Source organism: Tenrec ecaudatus, chromosome 15, assembly GCF_050624435.1.
Source record: "Tenrec ecaudatus isolate mTenEca1 chromosome 15, mTenEca1.hap1, whole genome shotgun sequence".
NCBI classification, from domain to species: Eukaryota; Metazoa; Chordata; class Mammalia; order Afrosoricida; family Tenrecidae; genus Tenrec; species Tenrec ecaudatus.
Genome location: NC_134544.1, coordinates 55,741,115 through 55,762,294, shown reverse-complemented (window position 1 = coordinate 55,762,294; position 21,180 = coordinate 55,741,115). Strand labels below are relative to the sequence as shown.

General features: G+C 38.5%; 1 protein-coding gene across 3 annotated transcripts in view; it reads left to right on the top strand.

The window, feature by feature from the left end:
• The window catches only part of GREB1L (GREB1 like retinoic acid receptor coactivator), a 132,130-nt gene that overhangs the window by 33,376 nt on the left and 77,574 nt on the right, over positions 1–21,180 (top strand). For all 3 annotated transcript variants that reach the window (XM_075532695.1, XM_075532694.1, XM_075532693.1), the window contains exon 5: positions 1,836–1,958. In XM_075532695.1, coding sequence (XP_075388810.1) covers positions 1,836–1,958 — 123 coding nt within the window. The remainder of the gene's footprint in view (positions 1–1,835; positions 1,959–21,180) is intronic.

Below are 21,180 nucleotides of genomic sequence, written 5' to 3'. Positions count from 1 at the left end.
CGGAGTAGAGATGCAAAGCCCATTTGTAGGCCACTGGACATCCTCTTACAGAAGGGTCTTAGGGAGGAGACGAGCCAGTCAGGGTGGGATGTAGCAACAATGAAACATAGAATTTTCCTCTAGTTCCTAAATGCTTCCTCCCCTCCCACTACCATGATCCCAATTCTACCTTACAAATCTGGCTAGACAAGAGGATGTACATTGGTACAGATAGGAACTGGAAACGCAGGGAATCCAGGGTGAATGATCCCTTCCAGACCAGTGGTGTGAGTGGCGATACTGTGAAGGTAGAAATGGAGTGGATTGGAAAGGGGGAACCAATTATAAGGATCTACATGTGACCTCCTCCCTGGGGAACAGATAACAAAAAAGTGGGTGAAGGGAGACATTGTACAGGGCAAGATATGACAAAATATTAATTTATAAATTATCAAGGGTTCATGAGGGCAAGGGGAGCAGGGAGAGAGGGGAAAATGAACTGATGCCAGGGGCTGAGGTGGAAATGCTGAGGGCAATGAGTGTACAGATGTGCTTTATACAATTCATGTATGTATGGACTGTGATAAGAGTTGTATGAGCCCCAATAAAATGATTTTTTTTTAAGTATTAAAAATCTCAGAATCCCAAAGAAGAAACCTTTCTCCTATGGACTGTCTGTTTTATTCAGACCACAGACCTTATAGTTAGCAGTTCAGAGCTCCTTCATAATGCAAAGTACTATTAAAATATTATACTAGAGACTCAATATCAGCCTACTTAAAATGAAGCTTAGTATATTATGATCAGTAATAAACCTGAACATTGTCTATTTAATAAGAATTGAGAATACATTTGAGCGTTTCTAATTTTTCTATTCTGCTCTATATTTCTCTTTGCTTCTATTTTGGGACATGAGTTAAGGTTAGGTAGAGGGTGATGGAAGAAAGATGAGGCTTTTTACTGACATAAAGAGTTACAGCCTCAGAACCCCACAGGGGCAGTTCTACTCTGTCCTGTAAGGCTGCTATGAGTCAGAATTAAGTTGATGGCAGTGAGATTTTGGAGAGAAAGTTGAAAACAGCCTGGATGGACTTTAGGTTACAGTTTCACACTACATTCAGTTAACAGGCTTGAAAGCTTGTTAAACCCAAACCCAATGTTGTTAATCTGCCGTATGTGATTTCCAAGGTTATCAATCTTGAAAACAGACAGCACTGTCTTTCTCCCATGGAGCAGGCTGGTGAGTTTGAACCACTAACCTTTTGGTTAGCTGGTGAGACCTTTAACCTTTGTACCAACAGGGCTCCTGAAAGTCTATTAGGTTTTTATAAATTATTGTTATTTTAGCTTTAATCCTCTCCATAAAACTAGTATCTTATATTAAATATGACTTTTCCCTCTGGGAACTAGTCTATGAGGAACAAAGATCTGGTGATCCTTGATAACCATTTCTTGTCTTCCAAACATGGACCTAGGGAAAATATCTGTGCTCCCTATTCTTGAAGATTCTGTCGAAAGTACTAACTGCCATTGATTCAAAGCCGACTCAGAGCGACCCTATATGACAGGGTAGAACCCCCACCCTTTGAGTTTCTGAGACTATCTTTTTATGGGAGTAGAAAGCCCCATCTCTCCCCTGCAGAGTGGCTAGTTGTTTCAAACTGCTGACCTTGTAGATAGTAGCCAAACCTGTAACCACTCCTCTCAGGACTAAGAGAAAAGTGGGTTATCTGATAAGGACAATGGATACTACTGGAAGAGCAGTAATTTATGTTGTAAGTTTTAATAGGTTTTGCTTCCACCACCTGATTTAGCAGGTATTGGTATCATATAATGTGATTTCTGCTTCTTTTCAGAATGTAGAAGCCGACAATCCTCTGCTACTTGCCACTCTCTGAAGCCAAGCTCTTCGGTATCATCAACTGTGACCCCAGAGAATGGAACAACCAATGGATACAAACCAGGATTCATTCAGACAGGTAACGAAGTCTTTTCTTTTGAAATTTCAAGCAGCAGATAAGTATTCAGTGAGGCATGTTTACTATTGGGTGATTTGAATTGGGATATTTTAAAAATCGAAGTGCTATTTGAGTTTCTATTAGAATGATATGGGTCAGTCTGTGGCATGTCCCAGACCAGAAATCACTTCCTGTACTAGGCAGAGGAGGTTAAAAGATACTGACAGTTGGTTAGAAATCTAGTTCAAGCAGAAGCCTTCTCTCGAGTGTCTATAGTGAGGAATGGGCATGTTCGTGAGTCAGACTCCGAACAACAGAGTTCCAGAGTAGGAGTCTAACTAAGCCCACAGAACATTATAGGGAACAGTGCCCAACTGTGATACAAATTGAGGTGCCAATGTGGGGTTACAGTTCATAGCAGAAGAAACCAGGACCTAGTGCTTAGAGAGACAGGTAGGGCCTTGATTATAAGTAACCAGATAAAGTCTGAGTACCTGAAACTGGGTTACCCTATCAGAACAGGAGCAGCAGATCTGATACTGAGCAGATAAGATAGTCTTAAGGGTTTTAAAAATTCCTGTAGTATAGCCCTGAGGTCAAGATAAGGCTGTAGGTGGGACTTAATTGTTCCAGGTGACAGCTGAGAGCTGTAACGGGAAAGACTGTTATAGATGATATTTAAGAAAATTATTTAGAACCCGTCTCTCCCAATACCAGTTGCTTTCAAGTCTATTCCAATTCGTGCAATCTCAAGTATCAGAATAGAACTGTGCCCAATAAAGTATAAATTTTAAAAATAGTAAAACTGTGTTCCAATGGAAGTGGATTTCCAGGGCTTTCTTCTGAGGTGTCTCTTGCATCTCCAAACATTTATTTAGCAGCCAAGTACCTTTAGGCTAAATCTTGGCCAAAAGGAAAGCATTTTAAAGAATTTGTGAATTTTTCTCCATTTCATTTATTTTTGTGAAGTCCTATTTTACCACTCTGATAATGTAAACTGCATAACATATGTGCATGAGCCTTCCCAATGTCCACTGAGCCACAAGTTGGAAAAGAGGGTTGTATTCATTTATTTCACCACCAGCATGAGCCCCAAAGGAGCCCTGGTGACAAAGTAGTTACACAATGGGTTGCCAACTGCAAGGTCAACAGTTCTAAACCAACAGCTGTTCCTGGGTTGGGGTTTTCTACTTCTGAACAGAGTTGTGGGCTCAGAAAGTCACAGGGGAAGTTCTGCCCTATGGTATAAGGTTGCTATGAGTCAACAAGGACTAGATGGCAGTGAATTTGGTGTGGGCTTTTGTTTCAGCATGGGGTTGTTAGGTGCCATTGAGTCAGTCCAACTCATAGCAACCTTCTGTCCAACGGAAGGAACACTGCCTGGGCCTGGGCCTGAGCTATTGTCACAATTTTATATAATTTGAAAAAGTATGCTAGTAATCACCACTAGCACACTTTTTCAAATTCATGTAAATACTGAAGAGATGATAAATTGTTTCTTCTGATTTTCAAGAAGAAAATAATTATTAGAATAAAACAAACAACCCTATTGCCATCAAGTTGATGTTGACTCATAGAAACCTTATAGGACAGGGTAGACCTAAAGTAGAAAACCTCATCTTTCTCCCTTGGAGCTGCTGGTGGTTTCTAACGACTGACTGACTTTGTGGTTTGAAGCCTAACAAGTAACCACTATGCTGCTACCAGGGCTCCTGGAATATATAAGGAGACTTCATATTTATTCAAAATATATAAATGAAATAAATTTTCAAAAACTAAAAAACGAAACCATGGGGTCCTGAGTTAAATAGAAAGGATTGGCGAGTACCAGTTGTTTACTGCACAGAGGAAAACTTAGACAAGGCATAGCTTTCCTTGGTCACCACTTTACTGATGGGTGTTAGGTGCAGTTCAGTTGTGAACACATGAATAGAAAAGAACTTCCCCAAAGGGATTCCTAGGCCATCATCTGTATGGGAGCAGATTTCCAGGTCCTTCTCCTGTGGATCCTCTGAGTGGGTTAGAACAGCCAGTCTTTTGATTAGTAGTAGTAATAGTTGTTGTATCAACTTGACTAGTCTTTTATTTTCAATAGCTTGACAGATATTGGACTGATTTCTCTGATTCAGGGTAATAGAATTATATTGCATTTGGGGATCTAATGTGAGCAGCCTGTTCACTGAAAAGCCATTCAGTGGGAAGCCCATTAGGTTCTTTGGGGGTATAGTCTGCATCTGACATATGAGAGGACTTTAGGTTTCTGGAAAGATTCTGTTGTCTTTCAGTTTTCCCCTGAACTTTAAAAATCTCCTCACATGGCTCTTCTGGCAGTGCTCGTACTCTCTTAATCCCCTGATATCAGGTTCTTGGGAATATGAGGCAGTAGAGCAGTAGGCTGCCAATTGTGTGTTTGCAACCATATGAATCAGGAAAACCCCACGGATTGGGGGCATTCGGCATCCATACTTCACTTGCTTGGGCTCTTCTAGAGAACTCAGGCTGACATTCGGAACCAAGAGTAGTTCTAGAGAAACAAAATCTTAAAGATGAGTTTTCAGAATTGGTTCTCAGGTCCGGCTAGATATAAACACACACACACACACACACACACCCTCTAATTCCAGTAGAGAGACTTGACGTGCATACACCTCTAATTCCAGTAGAGAAGACTTGACGTGGCAGTAGAAATAAATACAATAAAACATTGGTGCCTTTGAATCAAATCTTTGAGATTGGATGCTTTTCAGCATTGTTGTCAAACTGAAAAGTATAGGGAGGTTGGTAGGTTGGTCCTATGTTTGTTAGACAAAGTAGTAAAATAAAGAAATAAGCTCAGGGTTTCAGAGTCCCAAGCACTGCATAGAATTCCTGAAAATGGACACTTCTGTCTTGAAAGAAAGTCTTATTTCTTATAGTAACAGAGATGACATGGTTAAAAGCCAGACTCAGAAATTGTATTGTGAGAATGCCTGAACTACAATAATTGGATTCCCAAACTTGACTGGTATTTGAAGTTAAAGTGAGGATGTTGATTGGCAAGAAATGAGTCCCTGCAATGTAGGATGGGGACATAAAGACAGATAATCAGGAAACTGGGCATGTTGAGCCCCTAAATCACTCTTCACAGCACAACCGTCTGTTTTACTCCTATTAATAATACACTATCTTTTTTTTCCGACCGTTTTATTGGTATAAAATTCACACATCATACAATTTAATAGTTCAATCAAGAAGAGTTGTACAATCATGACCACAATCCGTTTTAGGACAATTTCTTCATTCATGTACTCACTGTTACTACCTCTCCATCCCCCCCCCCCCAATGTCCCCATACCATCAAAGAACCATTAATCCAACTATTGTCTCTGTAGGTCTACCTATCTTGTATTTCATTTACAGAAAAACATTAAAAACAAAAGCTAACAACAAGGCAAAAGAGATGAAAATTTACCTTAGTGGAAAAGAAAGCAGAAAATATTAAAATAGAACAAATTTAAATGGATCATAAGATATTATGACCTGTGTCAAATAATACAAAATAAAAAGTGGCTGAGTTAAAAAAAATGGATCATAAGAGAGAGAAAATAATAGAGTGCTAAATTTTAATTCTACTGCATCTGTAGTAATCCACTTTCCAATGCATTCTGCATGATAGCAAGGCTAGTCATTTATTTGGTCTGTGGTCACAAGGAATTCACCTTCTGCTCCCATATTGCTCCTTTACCTTTTTTTTTTTAACTTAAACAGCTTTAAATGGGTCAAAGGGGAGATTAAATGATAAGATATTACATTTTAACGTAATTGTGCCCGCCATAATCAACTTTACAATGCTCTCTGCCTGCTAACAGGGCATTTCACATCCCTCATCTTTGCTCAGAGGGGATCCACTGGAGGCTTTATCCATGAGTGGACCCTGAAATGGATTTTGGGGTTTCACTGTCATTCATAACCTTCTAGATGACTCTATCATTGTCTGCTAGTCTACCTTCCCCAGTAAAACAATAAGCCTCTCCACTCATCTAATATGATTAACCCAGTTGTTTCTGAATAGTTGTTGTATGAGCTGTCGCTTATAACATTGCTTGGGTCATCTGCCTGTGGCAGAGGCCTTAAAAGACATTGACAAATGGCCTCAGGACCCACCTCAACACCCATTTTTGCTTCTAAACCTAAAACTAGACAAGTTCCATCATGTCCAAAGAGTGAAGCACCAAGTGTGGTCCAAAAGATATTATGCTGTACTCCAAAATAACTGCTTGGTTTAAATCTGCAAGGAGACGCCTGCAAAATATGTGTGAGAATGACTGCTAAGGGTTTAGGATCCGTGTTCAAGGAAGATAAAGTTAGATCAATCTGAATTTATTGGTATGTGTCCACTAGGCACATATTCTTCATCAGTTTTTCTTTTTGAGAGGTTATGGAAGGATCTAATAATTTATTTGCTTGGTTCACTGAAGCATGGATTCAACTGCTTTATGGCCTACACCAAATCAAGTTGAAATGTCAAGCCTGCCTTGGTGTTCCATAGAAGATATCCAAAGACTGAAGGAAATTGAAATGCTAGAATTGGTTTATCAAGTTGAATTTGCAGACGCTTCCATGGAGTCATTGCTGAGTGCCCAGTCTGCCAGCAGCAGAAACCAATATTGAGTCCATGATGGAATGATTCCTCAGTGAACAACCAGCAGCCAGGTGGCAGGTTGATGACACTGGACCACTTCTATCATGGAAAAGGCAGCATTGTGTTCTTGTTAGAATAGGAACTCACTCCAGAGCACCGCCAGGGCTCCTTATTTGTATGCTAGAAGGTGGGAAATTAACCCTCTTTAGAGATTATGTATGATTGTGTAAGGAAATGTGAACCGTTGGCAAATTGACAAAGGGTAGATTGTGATACATAAGGTTTTGTGTCAGTTTGTCAGGATCATGATTCTCAGTGGTTAATAGTTATTATGTAATCTTTCCGCATGATGAGATTTGTCAAGGGCATGGCTTGCTTCTAATATGTATGGACATTCTAGCTAAGCTCTTTTGGTTTTTTTCTGGATCTGGATCCTGCATCTGGCTCTTCATAATCTGACCTCCAGTTCTTTGGACTTGAGCCAGTGGTTTACCATATTGTCTGCTGCAGCCTGTGAGTCAGCAGCCTTCCATCTTACTTTGCAACCTTGGATTCATTCACCTCTGCAGCCAACAGCCTGTGATCTTACCTGCCAATTTTGGGATTCAGTCCCTAGAGTTACTTGAGTCAGGAGAAGTCTCTAACCTGACATCTGACTCACAAATTAGAAACTTGCCAGCCTTGACAACTATGTAAGCCATTTTCTTGAAATAAATCTGCATATCTGTACTTCATAAGCTTCACAGGTTTTGCTTTTCTAAAGAATCCATTATCCAACCTTTTATACTTAGGACAAAAGTTGACTGTGTTGCCCATTAACAGTGTATGTTTGGCAATAATGAAGCCACGTGCAGGGCAAGAGTGATATTGCCTGTGATGGTTAAGGTAATGTCTCCACTTGGCTGGGACATAATTCTCAGTAGTTTGGTAGTTTGTGATAATGTAGTCATCTTCCATTTTGTGATCTAGTATGGTTACTTTCCAGTTACATGTTAATAAGTTAAAAGCATGTATGTAGCAAATATTTTGGTTTCATTCCCTCTCATCGCATTACTTATAAAATGTGAGGGAGCTTTAAAAAGTTCATGGAAAAATGGGATTAAAAACAGGAGCTGATACCAAGCAAATGTTTTGAGAATGATGAGGGAAACAAATGTACAAAAGTGCTTGACACAATGGATGTATGTATGTGTGGATTCTGATAAGAGTTATACAATCCCCCAATAAAATAATTTTTAAAAAGAATTTTTCAAAACCTTTTTGAAGTTCTCTCATAAACAGGGCTAGTGAATTTCCAGTTGTACACATGTTGGTTGTGTCATGTTAGGTGTATGTATTCAAGATTGTGTATGGTTAGAACAAGTGACAAGTTGACAAGAGGCTGACTGTGGGGATTCATGTTCTTTGTCAATTAGGGTCTGATTCGCTGGTTTGGCAGACTTTGGACTGATTACTCTTCTGTTTATAATCTAATGCTACCTAATGTGTTTTATGATCTAATATATGCAACCAATTTGTTGGTGGGGGCAATAACTTGAGAGTCAATCAGTTGAAACCAACTCAGTTTGGGGGGCTTGTGGCCTGCATCCAGTATATAATGATGTCCTGGCAAAGCTCATTCTCAGTCTTGCATCTGACCTCTGGTACTTGAGATGTGAGCCAGCAGCCTTTTTATGGCTTTCACCAACTCCCATAACTTCATGAGCCAGCAGCCTAGCATTTTACCAGCTGATTTGAGTTCATCAGCCCCTACAATCACACAAATAAGAAGAAACCTCCACCCTGACACCTGGCCTTGGACCCCTGATCCCTGAGTCAGAGATTTGGAACTTGGCACACTCCACAACTCATGAGCCTTTTCCTTGAAATGAATCTATATGCATATGTATGCATCATGGGTTTTGCCATTCTGAGGAACTCAACCTAAAATTGTAGCTGAGCATTTAACCGCTGTACACCAAAACTCCGTATTTTTTGTCTGCAGATCTGAGTAGTTTTGGGTACATGATAAGTCATCAATAATTTTTTTATAAGTAAGTAAATACAGCAGTGAGATTCAGAATGACATTGAGTCCTGGATTTGGGAATTAGGTCATTGGTAACCTTGTAAAAGAAGTTTCATTGCTATCAAAGAATCCCTTGAAATTACTGAGTATAATCTAAGGCTAAACTCAATGTTCACTTTATCCATTTAAGTACTTCTGATACCTGTTGCTGGTCTACAACTATTTTCTATCCTTCTTAAAAATTTATATATTACAATGTTTTGAAACACTTAATTTTTAGAAATACATCTATGTATATATGTGTATAGAGGAGTCCCTAAAATATTTTTTTCAGTTTCTCTTTTTTTAGAATCATTTTATTGGTGACTTGTACAATTTTTATCCCAATTCATACATACATCCATTCTGTCAAGCACATATGTATATTTGTTGCCATCATCATTCGCAAAACATTTGCCTTCTACTTGAGCCCTTAATGTCGGCTCCTCATTTTCTCCTCCCTCCTCACTCTCCCCTCCCTTATGAACCCTTCATAATTCACAAATTATTATTTTGTCAAAATATGTATTTTTAGAAATACATATATTTGTATAGAGGGGGTGCAAAGATGAGCCCTGGTGGCGCAGTGGGTAAATCACTCAGCTGCTAACCAAAAGGAAGGCACTTTGGACCTAGCAGCCACTCTGCAGAATGAAAACGTGGCAGTCTGCTTCCTTAAAGATAAGTAGCCATAGAAACCCTATAGGGAAGTTCTACAGAACTGATGGCAGTGGTTTGTTGTCGTTTAGGTGGTGCAATTGTTTAATGTACTCACCTGCTAACCAAAAGGTTGGAGGTGTAAGTCCATCCAGAGGTGTCTGAGAAAAGTCCTGGCGATCTGCTTCTGAAGCAGCAGCCATCAGAAACACTGGTGTACAATTCTACTCTGACATGTTGGGCACCAGTCAGAATCAGCTTGACAATTTTCTGTGTATCTCTTCATATATGATACAAGGGTAATTTTATATGATACATATTATATAATATAAGGCAAAGGTAATTGGCATGGCTTTATAATTGAATATATATAATATAGTACAAGGATAAGTACAGATATCACTGCAAAACATAGAAATCTGTATTTAACATATCAAAGTGGGAAGGTATTGTTTCTCAAAATAGCCTTCATCAAATTCTACACATTTGTAAAGCAGTGTTTCCATCTCTAACCCTTCATGAAATTCTCCCAGGGTGGCCCTTGCTAACCCCTCAAAAAATGAACAGATGCATTGTCCTGAAGGGTGGAAAGTCCTCAATGCAATTTGCCTGGCCTTTTTGCCCCCAATGCACTTCTCCTTTTTCTTAAAACTTCTTCACAATAAACCCCAGGATGTCTGTGTGCTTTGTGAAAATCTATCAGGATTACTCCCTGGAAATTCACTCAAAACAAAACAGTCTTCGTAACTTTTGGAGCTGATTGCTCTGTCTTGAGCTGGCCCAGAATCCCTTAGGATGCCAGCCTCAGTTAGGGAAACACCGCCCTCCTTCCCTTTTTGTTGAAAGTGCCCTGACAACACTGAAGACTAGTGCATGACTGAGAGAACTTGTCTGCAGCAGTCCACTAATTACAGAGATGTGTTTACACGCTTTTGTTTGGAATGAACCCATTAGGAACTGGAACCCTAATAGCAAGACTTTTTAGTTACCCTTGTATAATCAAAAAGACAAAACAAAACTCAACTGCCATCCAGTCGATTCCGACTCCTGGTGACTCTATAAGTCATGGTAGAACTGCCCTGTGGGTTTCTGACATATATAAAGCAAGAAGTTTCTCTTCTACTTTCCCTTTAAAAAAAATGATCCTTCTAAATGGGTAACTCCTATAATTAGTGTCTTATATATCTTTCTGGATTTTCGTTGTCTATACTCAAATAGGCACAAGTACAGGTTACTTTTTAATCCCTTTTTTATTCCAAGACAGCATTATATACTCACTCTCGTGTACCTAATTTTTCATATTGCTGTGATTTAGAGATATTTTCAAATCAATAACTGGGACACTTTCTCATTAATATTGTTCTGCTGCTGACTATTGCATTGTCTAGATAAGCCATAGTTTATTTAATCTGTTCTACAGATGGCCATTTATATTGTTTCAGAACAATGTTGCAACAAATAAACTCTGAATACACCTAGTTTCTCATGTATTTGTATATCCATGCCTAGGAAACACTGAGTAAATGTATATACTCATTGTCATTGTTACATGCTATTGAGTCCACTCCAACTTGTATAAGAGAGTGCCATAAGCCATTGCCTGATCCTGTGTCATTCTCACGAGTCCATTGTTTTATTTGGGGGGGGGGTGGATCACTTTATTGGGGCTCGTACAGCTCTTATCAGAATCCATACATACATCCATTGTGTCAAGCATATTTTTACATATGTTGCCCTCATCATTTTCAAAACATTTCCTTTCTACCTGAGCCTTCAGTATCAGCTCATTTTTCCCTCCTCCATGAACCCTTGATAATTTATAAATTTATTACCAAATATACTCAAGTATAAACTTGCCCGAATATCAGCCAAGGCACCTATTTTTACCACGAAGGCTTCATTTAAAATGTGCTGAAAAACTTGACTTTTATGCACAAGTATATACGGTATTTTTTCATGTCTTACACTGACCAATGTCTCCCTTCACCCACTTTTCTGCAGTCTGTCCTCCTGGGAAGAGGTTATATGTACATAATTGTGATCAGTTCCCCCTTTTACCCCCCACCTTCTCCTGCCTCTCCTGGTATCGCTACTGTCATTATTGGTCCTTAGGGGTTTATTTGTCCTGGATTCTCTGTATTTCCAGCTCTTATCAGTACCTGTATACATGCTCTGGTCTAGCCGGATTTGTAAGATAGAATTACAGTCATGATAGTGGTAGGAAAGAAGCACTGAAGAACTAGAGGAAAGTTGTATGTTTCAAGTTGTATGTTTCATAGATGCTATACTGCACCCTGACTGGCTCTTCTCACTTGTGACCCTTCTGTAAGGGGATGTCCAATTGTCTACAGATGGGCTTTGGTCTGCACTCTGCGCACCCCTTCATTCACATTGATAGGATTTTTTTTGTTCTGGGTGTTTGGTGCCTGTTACCTGATCCTGTTGGTACATCGTGATCACACAGGCTGGTATGCTTCTTCCATGTGGACTTTGTTGCTTTTCAGCGATATGGACACTTGTTTATCTTCAGGCCTTTAAGACCTCAGATGCTATATCTTTTGATAGCCAGGCACCATCAGCTTTCTTTGCCACATTTGCTTATGCACTCACTTTGTCTTCAACGATTGTGTTGGGAAGGTGAGCATCACAGAATGCCAGGTTATTAGAACAAAGTTTTCTCGTATTGAGGGAGTTCTTGAGTAGGGGCCCAATGTCCATCTGCTACCTTAATACTTAACATATAAATATATGTACATAGATCTATTTCCCTATCCTTTTATATAAATATATTTACATATGTACATGCCTATATTTAGACCTGTATAAATGTCCTTTGCCTCCTAGTTCCTTCCTCTATTTCCTTTCCTCTTGTCCCACTATCACGTTCGACCTTCATTCAGGTTTCAGTAATAATTCTCCATTACATTGCCAGGCATCCTATACCCTCAATTCAATTTCAGATCACTTGTTGTTCCCTTGTCCCCGGGTTTGTTAATACCCAGTTTCTTTCCTCCCCCTCTCCCATGTCCTCCCTGAACCGTTGGTCTCATTGATTTCTCTTCAAGATTGTTTATTCCACCTATCTTACCTTGATAGACATGCAGAGACAATAATAAGTACAAAAACAAGACAGAGCAAAACAATAACAAAATCAACAACAACAAAAAAGGCAAACAACATAGAAAACTATAAATCGTTCCAGATCTATTTGTTAACCTTTAGTGCTTTCTGGTTGAATCTGATTGGGTGCCACACGCTGGCCCTGAAGTGTATTTTTGGTATTCCCCGGGATTTCATTGCTTTGCTCCCTTTGCTGCTTTGTTGCATTCCCTTAGCATTTTGCCCCCCCTGTGGTGGGGTCAGATTGGGCACAATTCCTGTACTGTGCCTCCAGTGTTGTCCCTCATAGCACCATGAATCAGTGAGAGATGTCGGGTCTCATGGTTGGGCCGGCCCTATGGTCCTCTCTGCATTGGCTGCTCAAGCAGGAATATTGTCCTTGGGGCTTGGTGGGCCAAGATGTGTTTCACTCTCTTTCCTTTCCTCTTTGTTTTGTTTCTATGTGCTCTGATCATATGACCCCTCGCCCTGAGCTGTAGCTTCAGTGCTGTCCTCTGATTTGCATCCATCACCGGGGAGAGGGGAGTGTCCTCATAGTTGGGATTGGGGCCAGCCCTGCAGTCAATGAAACCATTGTTGTGGCTATTGTGTCAGTTCATCTGACTGAGGTCTTCCCTCTATTCACTGACTCACTCCCAAGTATGATGTCCTTTGCTAGTCCCTGGTCCCCCCGCCACATAGTGAACATTTATACAGAGGCTCTATAATGGACCTTGTGACTGAATTTTTAAAAATCAATCTAATTGGTGAAAATTATGTCAGGTGTTTTTTTTAACTTTCATTCTCTTGTGTTTATATTTCCATTTCATTTTCTCTGAATTCTATGCTGTTTATCTTTTACTTTTTCGTTGGAGGATCCCTGTCAGTGAAATTATTTGAGCACTCAGCTGCATCTAAGTCCCTCTATGAGGCTCTGATTTTAGCAGAACCCAAACTACGATAACTAACAACTCAATACGAAAGAATGTTGTTAGCTGCTATTGAATTGTTGCCTGACATACGGTGACTCAATCCACAATGGATGAAATAATGCCCAGGCCTGCACCATTCCCCTGATCTTCAGATAAAGACTGCTGTTGGCAGTTGGAACTCATCAGCAGTATTTAATAAAAGTTTAGGAAAAGATTAGAACCTAGAAAGCACCATGGGACAGCTCAGTCAAGGGTGCCACTGTAAGCCAAAAATCATCTCAGTGGCACCAAAAATTAACCCTTTTATTGGGATCATTATTGATTCAGTGGAAGAATTTTTGCCTTCTGTATATGAGACCTGTGTTCAATTCCAGCTGATGGTGAATAGGTATCACTGGAGCTTCTCTACTAGAACAGACTAGGTCGAAACAGCCCATCAATCTAAATCTGAAAATCGTGGGAATAGTGCAGGATTGGGCAATATTTCATCCATTGTGGATTGAGTCATCACAAGTCAGATAGCCATTTAACTTCAGCTAACAACCTCATTCTTTCATGATTGAGTTGTTCGTTGTAATAGTTGGGGTTAGGTTAAAATCAGAGCCTACCAGAAGGACTGAGCTGCATGCAAATTGTTTGAGAAGCAGTCCTTGGAAGCAGGAGTAAAGCAGCATAGAGGTGCATTTTCTTTGAAGTTACTATTAACCAGGAAGAACTGGGTTCATCAGAACCTCTCAGAAGCACACAGAAAGCCTGCCAGAATTGTCCTCCCAAAGAATGGGAGACATGTGCCCCTTAGTTGAGTGTTGCCCCTTAAGCATTATCTTCTGTTACATGCCTGGACCATACAGAAGGCTGACATTCCATAGCCTTGGAAACAGTTCTGAAGCAAAAAGCCAAAAGAAGCTACGTGTCAGGTGGGATGCTGTCCCCAAGAGTCAGCTCACACACAGCTGTCCCTTCACATCTCCTGCTGAAAAGATAGGCCAACGGGATGTGATGTACAATATGGTCTGCTGCATTGGGCTTTTTTCTCGCTGACATCTGTATCGGAGTACAAAATGTAATTGTTTATTACAAGTTTTTTCCTGGCTTACAATTTTGCTAATTAAAAAAAAACCTCAAACAGAAACATAACTGCCATCGAGTCAATTGTGGCTCATAGTGACCCCATAGGACAATAAAACTGCCCCTGTGGCATTCTCAGACTGTAAACCGTTACAGAAATGGAAAGTCGCCATCTATGTCCCACGAGTGGCTGTGGTTTAAACTGTTGACCTTGTGGCTAGCAGCCCACCACGTAACAGCTCTGCCAGGGATCCCTAGTTTGCTAAGAATGTGTTTTTAATGACAGATTTATTGAAATAAAATGTACCAATTAAAAGGTATGATTCACTGTTTTTAAATATGTTTTCAGAATTTTAAAACCATTGCCAGAATAAATTTCAAACATTTCATACCTCTGAAAAAAGTCTAAAGAGCTACAAATATTCTTTATTTCTGTGAATTCACCTATTCTGGAATTTCATGTAAATGGGATCACAAAAAATAGGGCTTTTTGTAACTGGCTTCCTTCATTTGGCAAAATATTTTCACGTTTCATTTACACTGTAACATATCACAATGGCAGTTCTCTTTTATTGTCTAGGGGCAAATGGTAGTCCATTTTTTAGATATAACATATTTTCCTATCCTTTTGTTTGGAGGGACATATGGGCAGTTTCCAAATCTGTTTTGCTAATATAAATAAGCTTGTTATGACCATGTATGTACAGGTTTTTATGTGAGCATGTTTTCCATTTTCTAAGAATGGAATTGTTGATCACATGAGAACTCTTTGTCATTCAGGGAAACTATTTTCCATAGTGATGGCAACATTTTGCAGTCCCACTATCAGTGTATGTACTTCCACTCTTGCCACATCCTTGCAAATTTTTGTTGCTGTCTGACTGGTTAATTTTACCCATTCTAGGGTGTGAAGTAGTATCTCACTGTAATTTTAATTTGCACTTCCTCGTGAATATATTTGTCTTCTTTGGATAACTACCGATTCACATCCTGTGCCCATTTTTCTGTTAGGTTATTTGCCTTTATTGTTGCATTAATTCATTTTATTTTAGGAGTACGTTCCTTTATCAGACACATGATTTTGAAAGTGTCATCTTCCGTTCCGTGTTTTCTTTTCACTCTTTTGATTTTTAAATTGAATGAAGTTTAATTTATCTATTTTTTCCATTGTTTGTGCCTTTGGTGTCATCTCTTAAAAACCATTGGTCATATAAAGGTTTGCTTCTATGTTTTATAGTATTATAGTTTTGAATATAATCTATTTGGTTTAATTTTGTATATGATATAAAGAAATCCAAATATATCCTTTCACCTGCAGATATCCAGTTATCTGAGAACCATTTGTTGAAAGGACTGTTCTTTCTCCAATTGAATTATCTTACTACTGTGGTTGAAAATCAGCTGATCATAAATATGAGGGTTTTGTTCTGGGCTCTGAATTCTGTCCAGTAACTCTACATGTCAAACCTTACACCAGTAAGACATTGTCTTGTCAGGTACCATCAAGTTGGTCTGACTGAGAGTGAGTAACCTTGTGTAAACAGGCAAATCTGTCCAGTTCTGCATCATTTTGTGTTCTTTGGCAGTTCCTAGTATAAGCAATATTCTTTGGAACATCATAATCCAAATGCACCCGTTCATCTTCATTCCTCCCTACTCATTGCCCAGCTTTCAATGTTTATTAAACCATTGAAAATATCATCACCGATTACTAGGATCTACATATAACCTCCTCTCTGGGGGACGGACAGCAGAAAAATGGGTGAAGGGAGATGTCGGACAGTGTAAGATGACAAAATAATAATTTATAAATTATCAAGGGTTCATGAGGGAGGGGGGAGCGGGAAGGGAGGAGAAAATGAGTAGCTGATACCAAGGCCTCAAGTAGAAAGCAAATGTTTTGAGGACGATGAGGGCACCAAATGTACAAATGTGCTTGACACAATGGATTGTGATAAGAGTTGTATGACCCCTCAGTAAAATGATTTTTTAAAAGAAAATACCATCACCTGGGTCAGGTGCACTCCAGTCCTCAAAGTGAAACCTTTGCTTTTTTAACACTTGACAGGGGTCTTTTACATCAGATATGCCCAGTGCCCAGTGCAAATAAATACATTGTTCAATTTCTTGATTGTTGTTTCCTTGGGGCATTGATAATGAATCCAAGTAAATGAAATGCTTGACAACTGGTGCCTCGTCTCTGTTTATTCTGATGTTGCTAATTGGTCCCGGGACCTTCTTTACATTGAGGTGTGATCCATACTGAATGCTATAGTCTTTGATCTTGATCCGAGTCCTCTTTGCTTTCAGCAAACGAAGGTGTGTCATATGCATATTGTAGGTAGTTAATGAATCTTCCTTCAACCCTCATGCTGCATTCTTCTTCATAACATCCAGCTTCCCAGATTTGCACACTATTACTATTGTTCTTGTTTTATTTTTTATTTGATTTAAAAAATCATTTTATTGGGGGCTCATACAGCTCTTATCACAATTCATACATACATACATACATACATACATTGTGTCAGGCACATTTGTACTTCTGTTGCCATCATCATTTTCAAAATATTTTCTTTCTACTTGAGCCCTTGGTATCAGTTCCTCATTTTATTATGATTATTATTTCTAGGGGCAACCTCCCACATCTTTCTCTTCTGGAGAGATTGGTGGATTCAAATGGCCAACCTTTTGATTAGCATTCAAGAATTTTAATCACTGCCCCACCAGGACTCCTTGTGAGTGCTGCAGCGTTATAGTAATTTCTGAGGAGGAGCATGCGAGTGCTCCCAACCCTGTTTTTCTACTTCAAGATAGTTTTGTGTATTTGCCCCTTACATTGCCTTGTGAATTTTAGGATTGATTTATACAGTTCTGTTATTTTTAAAAAGTTGAAATTTCAATATCTGTTGAGTATGTAGATAAATTTTGGGAGTCTCGCCATCTTAACAATATTAAGTCTTATGATTGGTGTCTTTTCATTCATTTGTTGTGGTGGCGGTTGGTTAGGTGCCATTTATTCGATTCTAGTAGTGACTGTACAGCAGCAGGAATATTTTCAGCTCCGGCACCATCCTCACACTTGTTAGGTTTGAACAGATTGTTGCAGCCACGGTGTATAAACAAGCCATCTTGTCAAGAGTCTTCCTCGTTTTCCCTGTCCCTCTAATTTGTGATTTTTCCAGAGGGTACTGGTCTCTCCTGATAACATGTCCAAAATGTGTGATAGAAAGTCTCACCATCTTTGCTTCTAAGGAGCATCTATCTGGCTGTACTTCTAAGGTGTTTGTTTGTTTGTTGTTTTAGCAGTTCCTGGCACTTTCAATATTCCTCACCAGCGTCATAAGTCAAATGTTTTATTCTTCTGCAGTTTTCTGTATTCATTGCCCAATTGTCACGTGCATGTGAGACGATTGAAAATAGCGTGGCTTGCATCAGACCCACCTTAGTCCTCACAGTAATATCTTTGCTTTGAAAACTTTAAAGAGGTCTTGTGCATCCTAGTTACCTGATGCAATGTGGCATTTTCTCTCTTGACTGATGTTTTTGTAAGCATTGATTTTGGATCCAAGCAAGATGGAATCCTGGACAACTTCAGTCTCTTCTCCTTTATTATGATGTTACCTGTTGGTCCCTATTTAAGGATTTCTGTTTTCTTTACATTGAGGTATAACCCATACGGAAGACTGCTATCCCTGATTCTCATCAGTAAGTTCCTCAAATCCTGTTTACTTTCAGCAAGCAAGGTTGTGCTATCTGCTTGTTGCAGGCTGTTAATAAGCCTTCCTCCAATCCTGATGCCACATTCTTCTTCATATAGTCCAGCTTCTTGGATTATTTGCTCAGCATACAGATTCACTAAGTATGGTAATCATGCAAGCCTGATGAACACCTTTCTTGATTTTAAATCAGACAGCATTCCCTCGTTCTGTTCACACAGCTACCTCTTGATCCATATATAAGTTCCACATGAGCATAATTAATTGTTCTGGAATTACCATTCTTCTCAAGGCTATTTATAATTTGTTATGTGAAGCGCAGTTGAATGCTTCTGCATAGTCAATAAAACACAGGTAAGCATCTTTCTTGTGTTCTCTGCTTTCAGCCAAGATTTTTCTGGTGTAGGCAATGCAAATAGTCCCTTGTTTTGTCTTCTCTTGATGCCAACCTGAATGCTTGGCAGCTCCCTGTCTATACACTGCTGCAACTGTTGTGGAATGACCCATAAGCAAAAGTTCACTTGCATGTGGTGTTAATGATATTATTCTATGATCTGCATTTTATTGGACCTCTTCTTTGGAATGGATACAAATGTGAATTTCTTCCAGTCAATTAGCTAGGTAGCTGCCTTCCAAATTTCTTGGCATAGACGAGTGAGTGTTTCCAGTACTTTATAGGCTTGTTGAAAATTTTTAATTGTTATTGCATCAATTCCTGGAGCCTTGTTTTTGACTGATACCTTAGTGTAGCTTGGGCTTCTTCCTTCCATATCATTGGTTCTTGATTTATTTAAGAATTTTAAGTATTTTAAAAATTTCTTTCATAAATGTTATATAGTTTTCAGAGTGGCTTACACATTTTTTGTTAAATGGGTTCCTAAATATCTATTCTTTGTGATATTGATATTAATGAAGTTGCTATTTTATTTAGTGATATTTCCTTTTTTAAATATAGCGATAAAATTGGTTTTCATTTTTTGATCTTGAATCCTGCAACCTTGCCGAACTCATGCATTACCGCTAGTAGTGTATAAGTAGATTCCGTAGAATTATTTATGATCATGTCGCATGCAAATATAGTTTATCTTCTTCCTTTTCATCCTGTTTTCACTTGGGTTTCCTTTCTGATTACTCTAGATAGAGCCTTCCATTGACTAGAAGTAGCAAGAGTGGGAATCCTTGTCTTATACTTGATTGTAGCAAGAAAGCATTCAGTCAGCCTCACTTAAATATGGTAAATTTGGTAGATTTTTCATAAATGTCTTTTATTGGGTTGGGAAAGTTCTTTTCTATTGATAGTTCGTTCAGAGTATTTGTCATGAAAAAACGTTGAATTGTATAAAATACTCTTTTATGTCTATATTCTTAAGTTTCATAAATTCTATGCTATAGTTTTATTTCTTGTAATATTTCCATATGTTGTTGAAATCAGGACTATTACTGGAGCTATTGAATTGGGGAGAAGTTTAAGGGTTTTTCTTTTTTAATTTTGGGGGGAAGTTTTATAGAATTTAATTAGTAAAATACAACAGAAAAGCCATGTGGTACTTGGATTTTCTTTATGAGAAAATGAGTCTATTTCACCTAGCTTATCTAATGTGTTGGCATACAATTGTTGATAGTAATCCTTACAATTATATTCATGTATTTCACTAAGGTACCTAGTGATTCTCTGTCTTTCATTCTTGATTTTAATCAATTGTGTCCTCTTTTTTTTTCTTAATCTATTTGGCTGAAGATGTATCAATTTTATTGATTTATTCAAAGAACCAATTTTTGGTTAATTAGGTTTTCCCTATTGTTTTTGTTTAATTTCATTCATCTCTGCTCAGGTCTGTATTGCTTCTTGTCTTCTGTTTGCTTGATCCCACTCTGGTTTCCTAAGGTAGGAAGTTAGGTTACTGATTTGAGGTCGGCTTTCTTTTTTAATAATGGTATTTAGAGACATAAATTTCCATCTAAGCACTGCTTCAGCAACATCCCATGAGTTAGCACATGAGTTTTCATTTTTACACATACTTAAATTATCTCTACTTTCCCTCATGATGTCTCCTTTGACATTATTTAGGCGTGTGTTGTTTGCGTTCCACATTTGTGAATTATTTAATCTCCATCTGTTACTGGTGGCTAACGTCATTCCATTAGTATCAGAGAGTATATTTTTGTATGATTTCTGTCCTTATAAAGTTTTGAGATTTCTTTTATGGCCTAGCATATCCAGAAGAATGTTCTTTGTGCACTTGAAAATGATTTGTATTCTGCTGTTGTTGGAGTTGGATTCTATTGGCATCTATTATTTATAGTTGCCTACAAGTTTCTAATTTTCTTGTTGATCTTCTGCCTCGTTGGCTTATGTATTATTGAAAGGAAAATATTGAAATCTCTAACAAGTACTATCAATGACTTTTTTCTCTCTTCAATTTTGTCAGTTTTGTTCCATATATTTTGCATTGGAAATGTTAGTGCAAATGTCTTTCTGGTGAGTTGATCCTTACAACATTATAAAATGTTCCTTTTATTCTTCAGCAACAATTTTATCTACTTTGCCTACTAGTCTGCCCTCTCCAGCTCTCTTTTGGCTTTGTTAGTCTAACTTGCCTGTGTTTTGCCATGAATCATTTATTTTATTTTATTTTTTGAATCCTTTGCCATTCTTTTTTTCTGGCCTCTGCATTTTGAGTATTAAATTGTTCTTTTTTATTTCAATGTAAAAATTCTCCTTTTTTCTTAATAGTTTTGTATTTTCAGGGTTTCCATTTATATCTTTGGTTCGTTTGTTTTCATTTTGTGCTTACTATATACAATGTGGATTAAATTTCTTTTTCTTGTTTTATCTAATAGTCTTTTTTTAATAAATTATTTTATTGGGGCTCATACAACTCTTATCACAATCCATACATACATCAATTGAGAAAAGCACCCTTATACATTCGTTGCCCTCATCATTCTCAAAATTCACCTGCCACTTGGTTTCCTGGAATCAGTTCATTTTCCTTTTTTCCCTCCCCTTCCCTCCCTGCTGGCCCCTCCCTCATATCTAATAGTCTTAGCACACATTTTCACAACTGCTTTGGACTGCAAACTTTATCTTAAACTAAATTT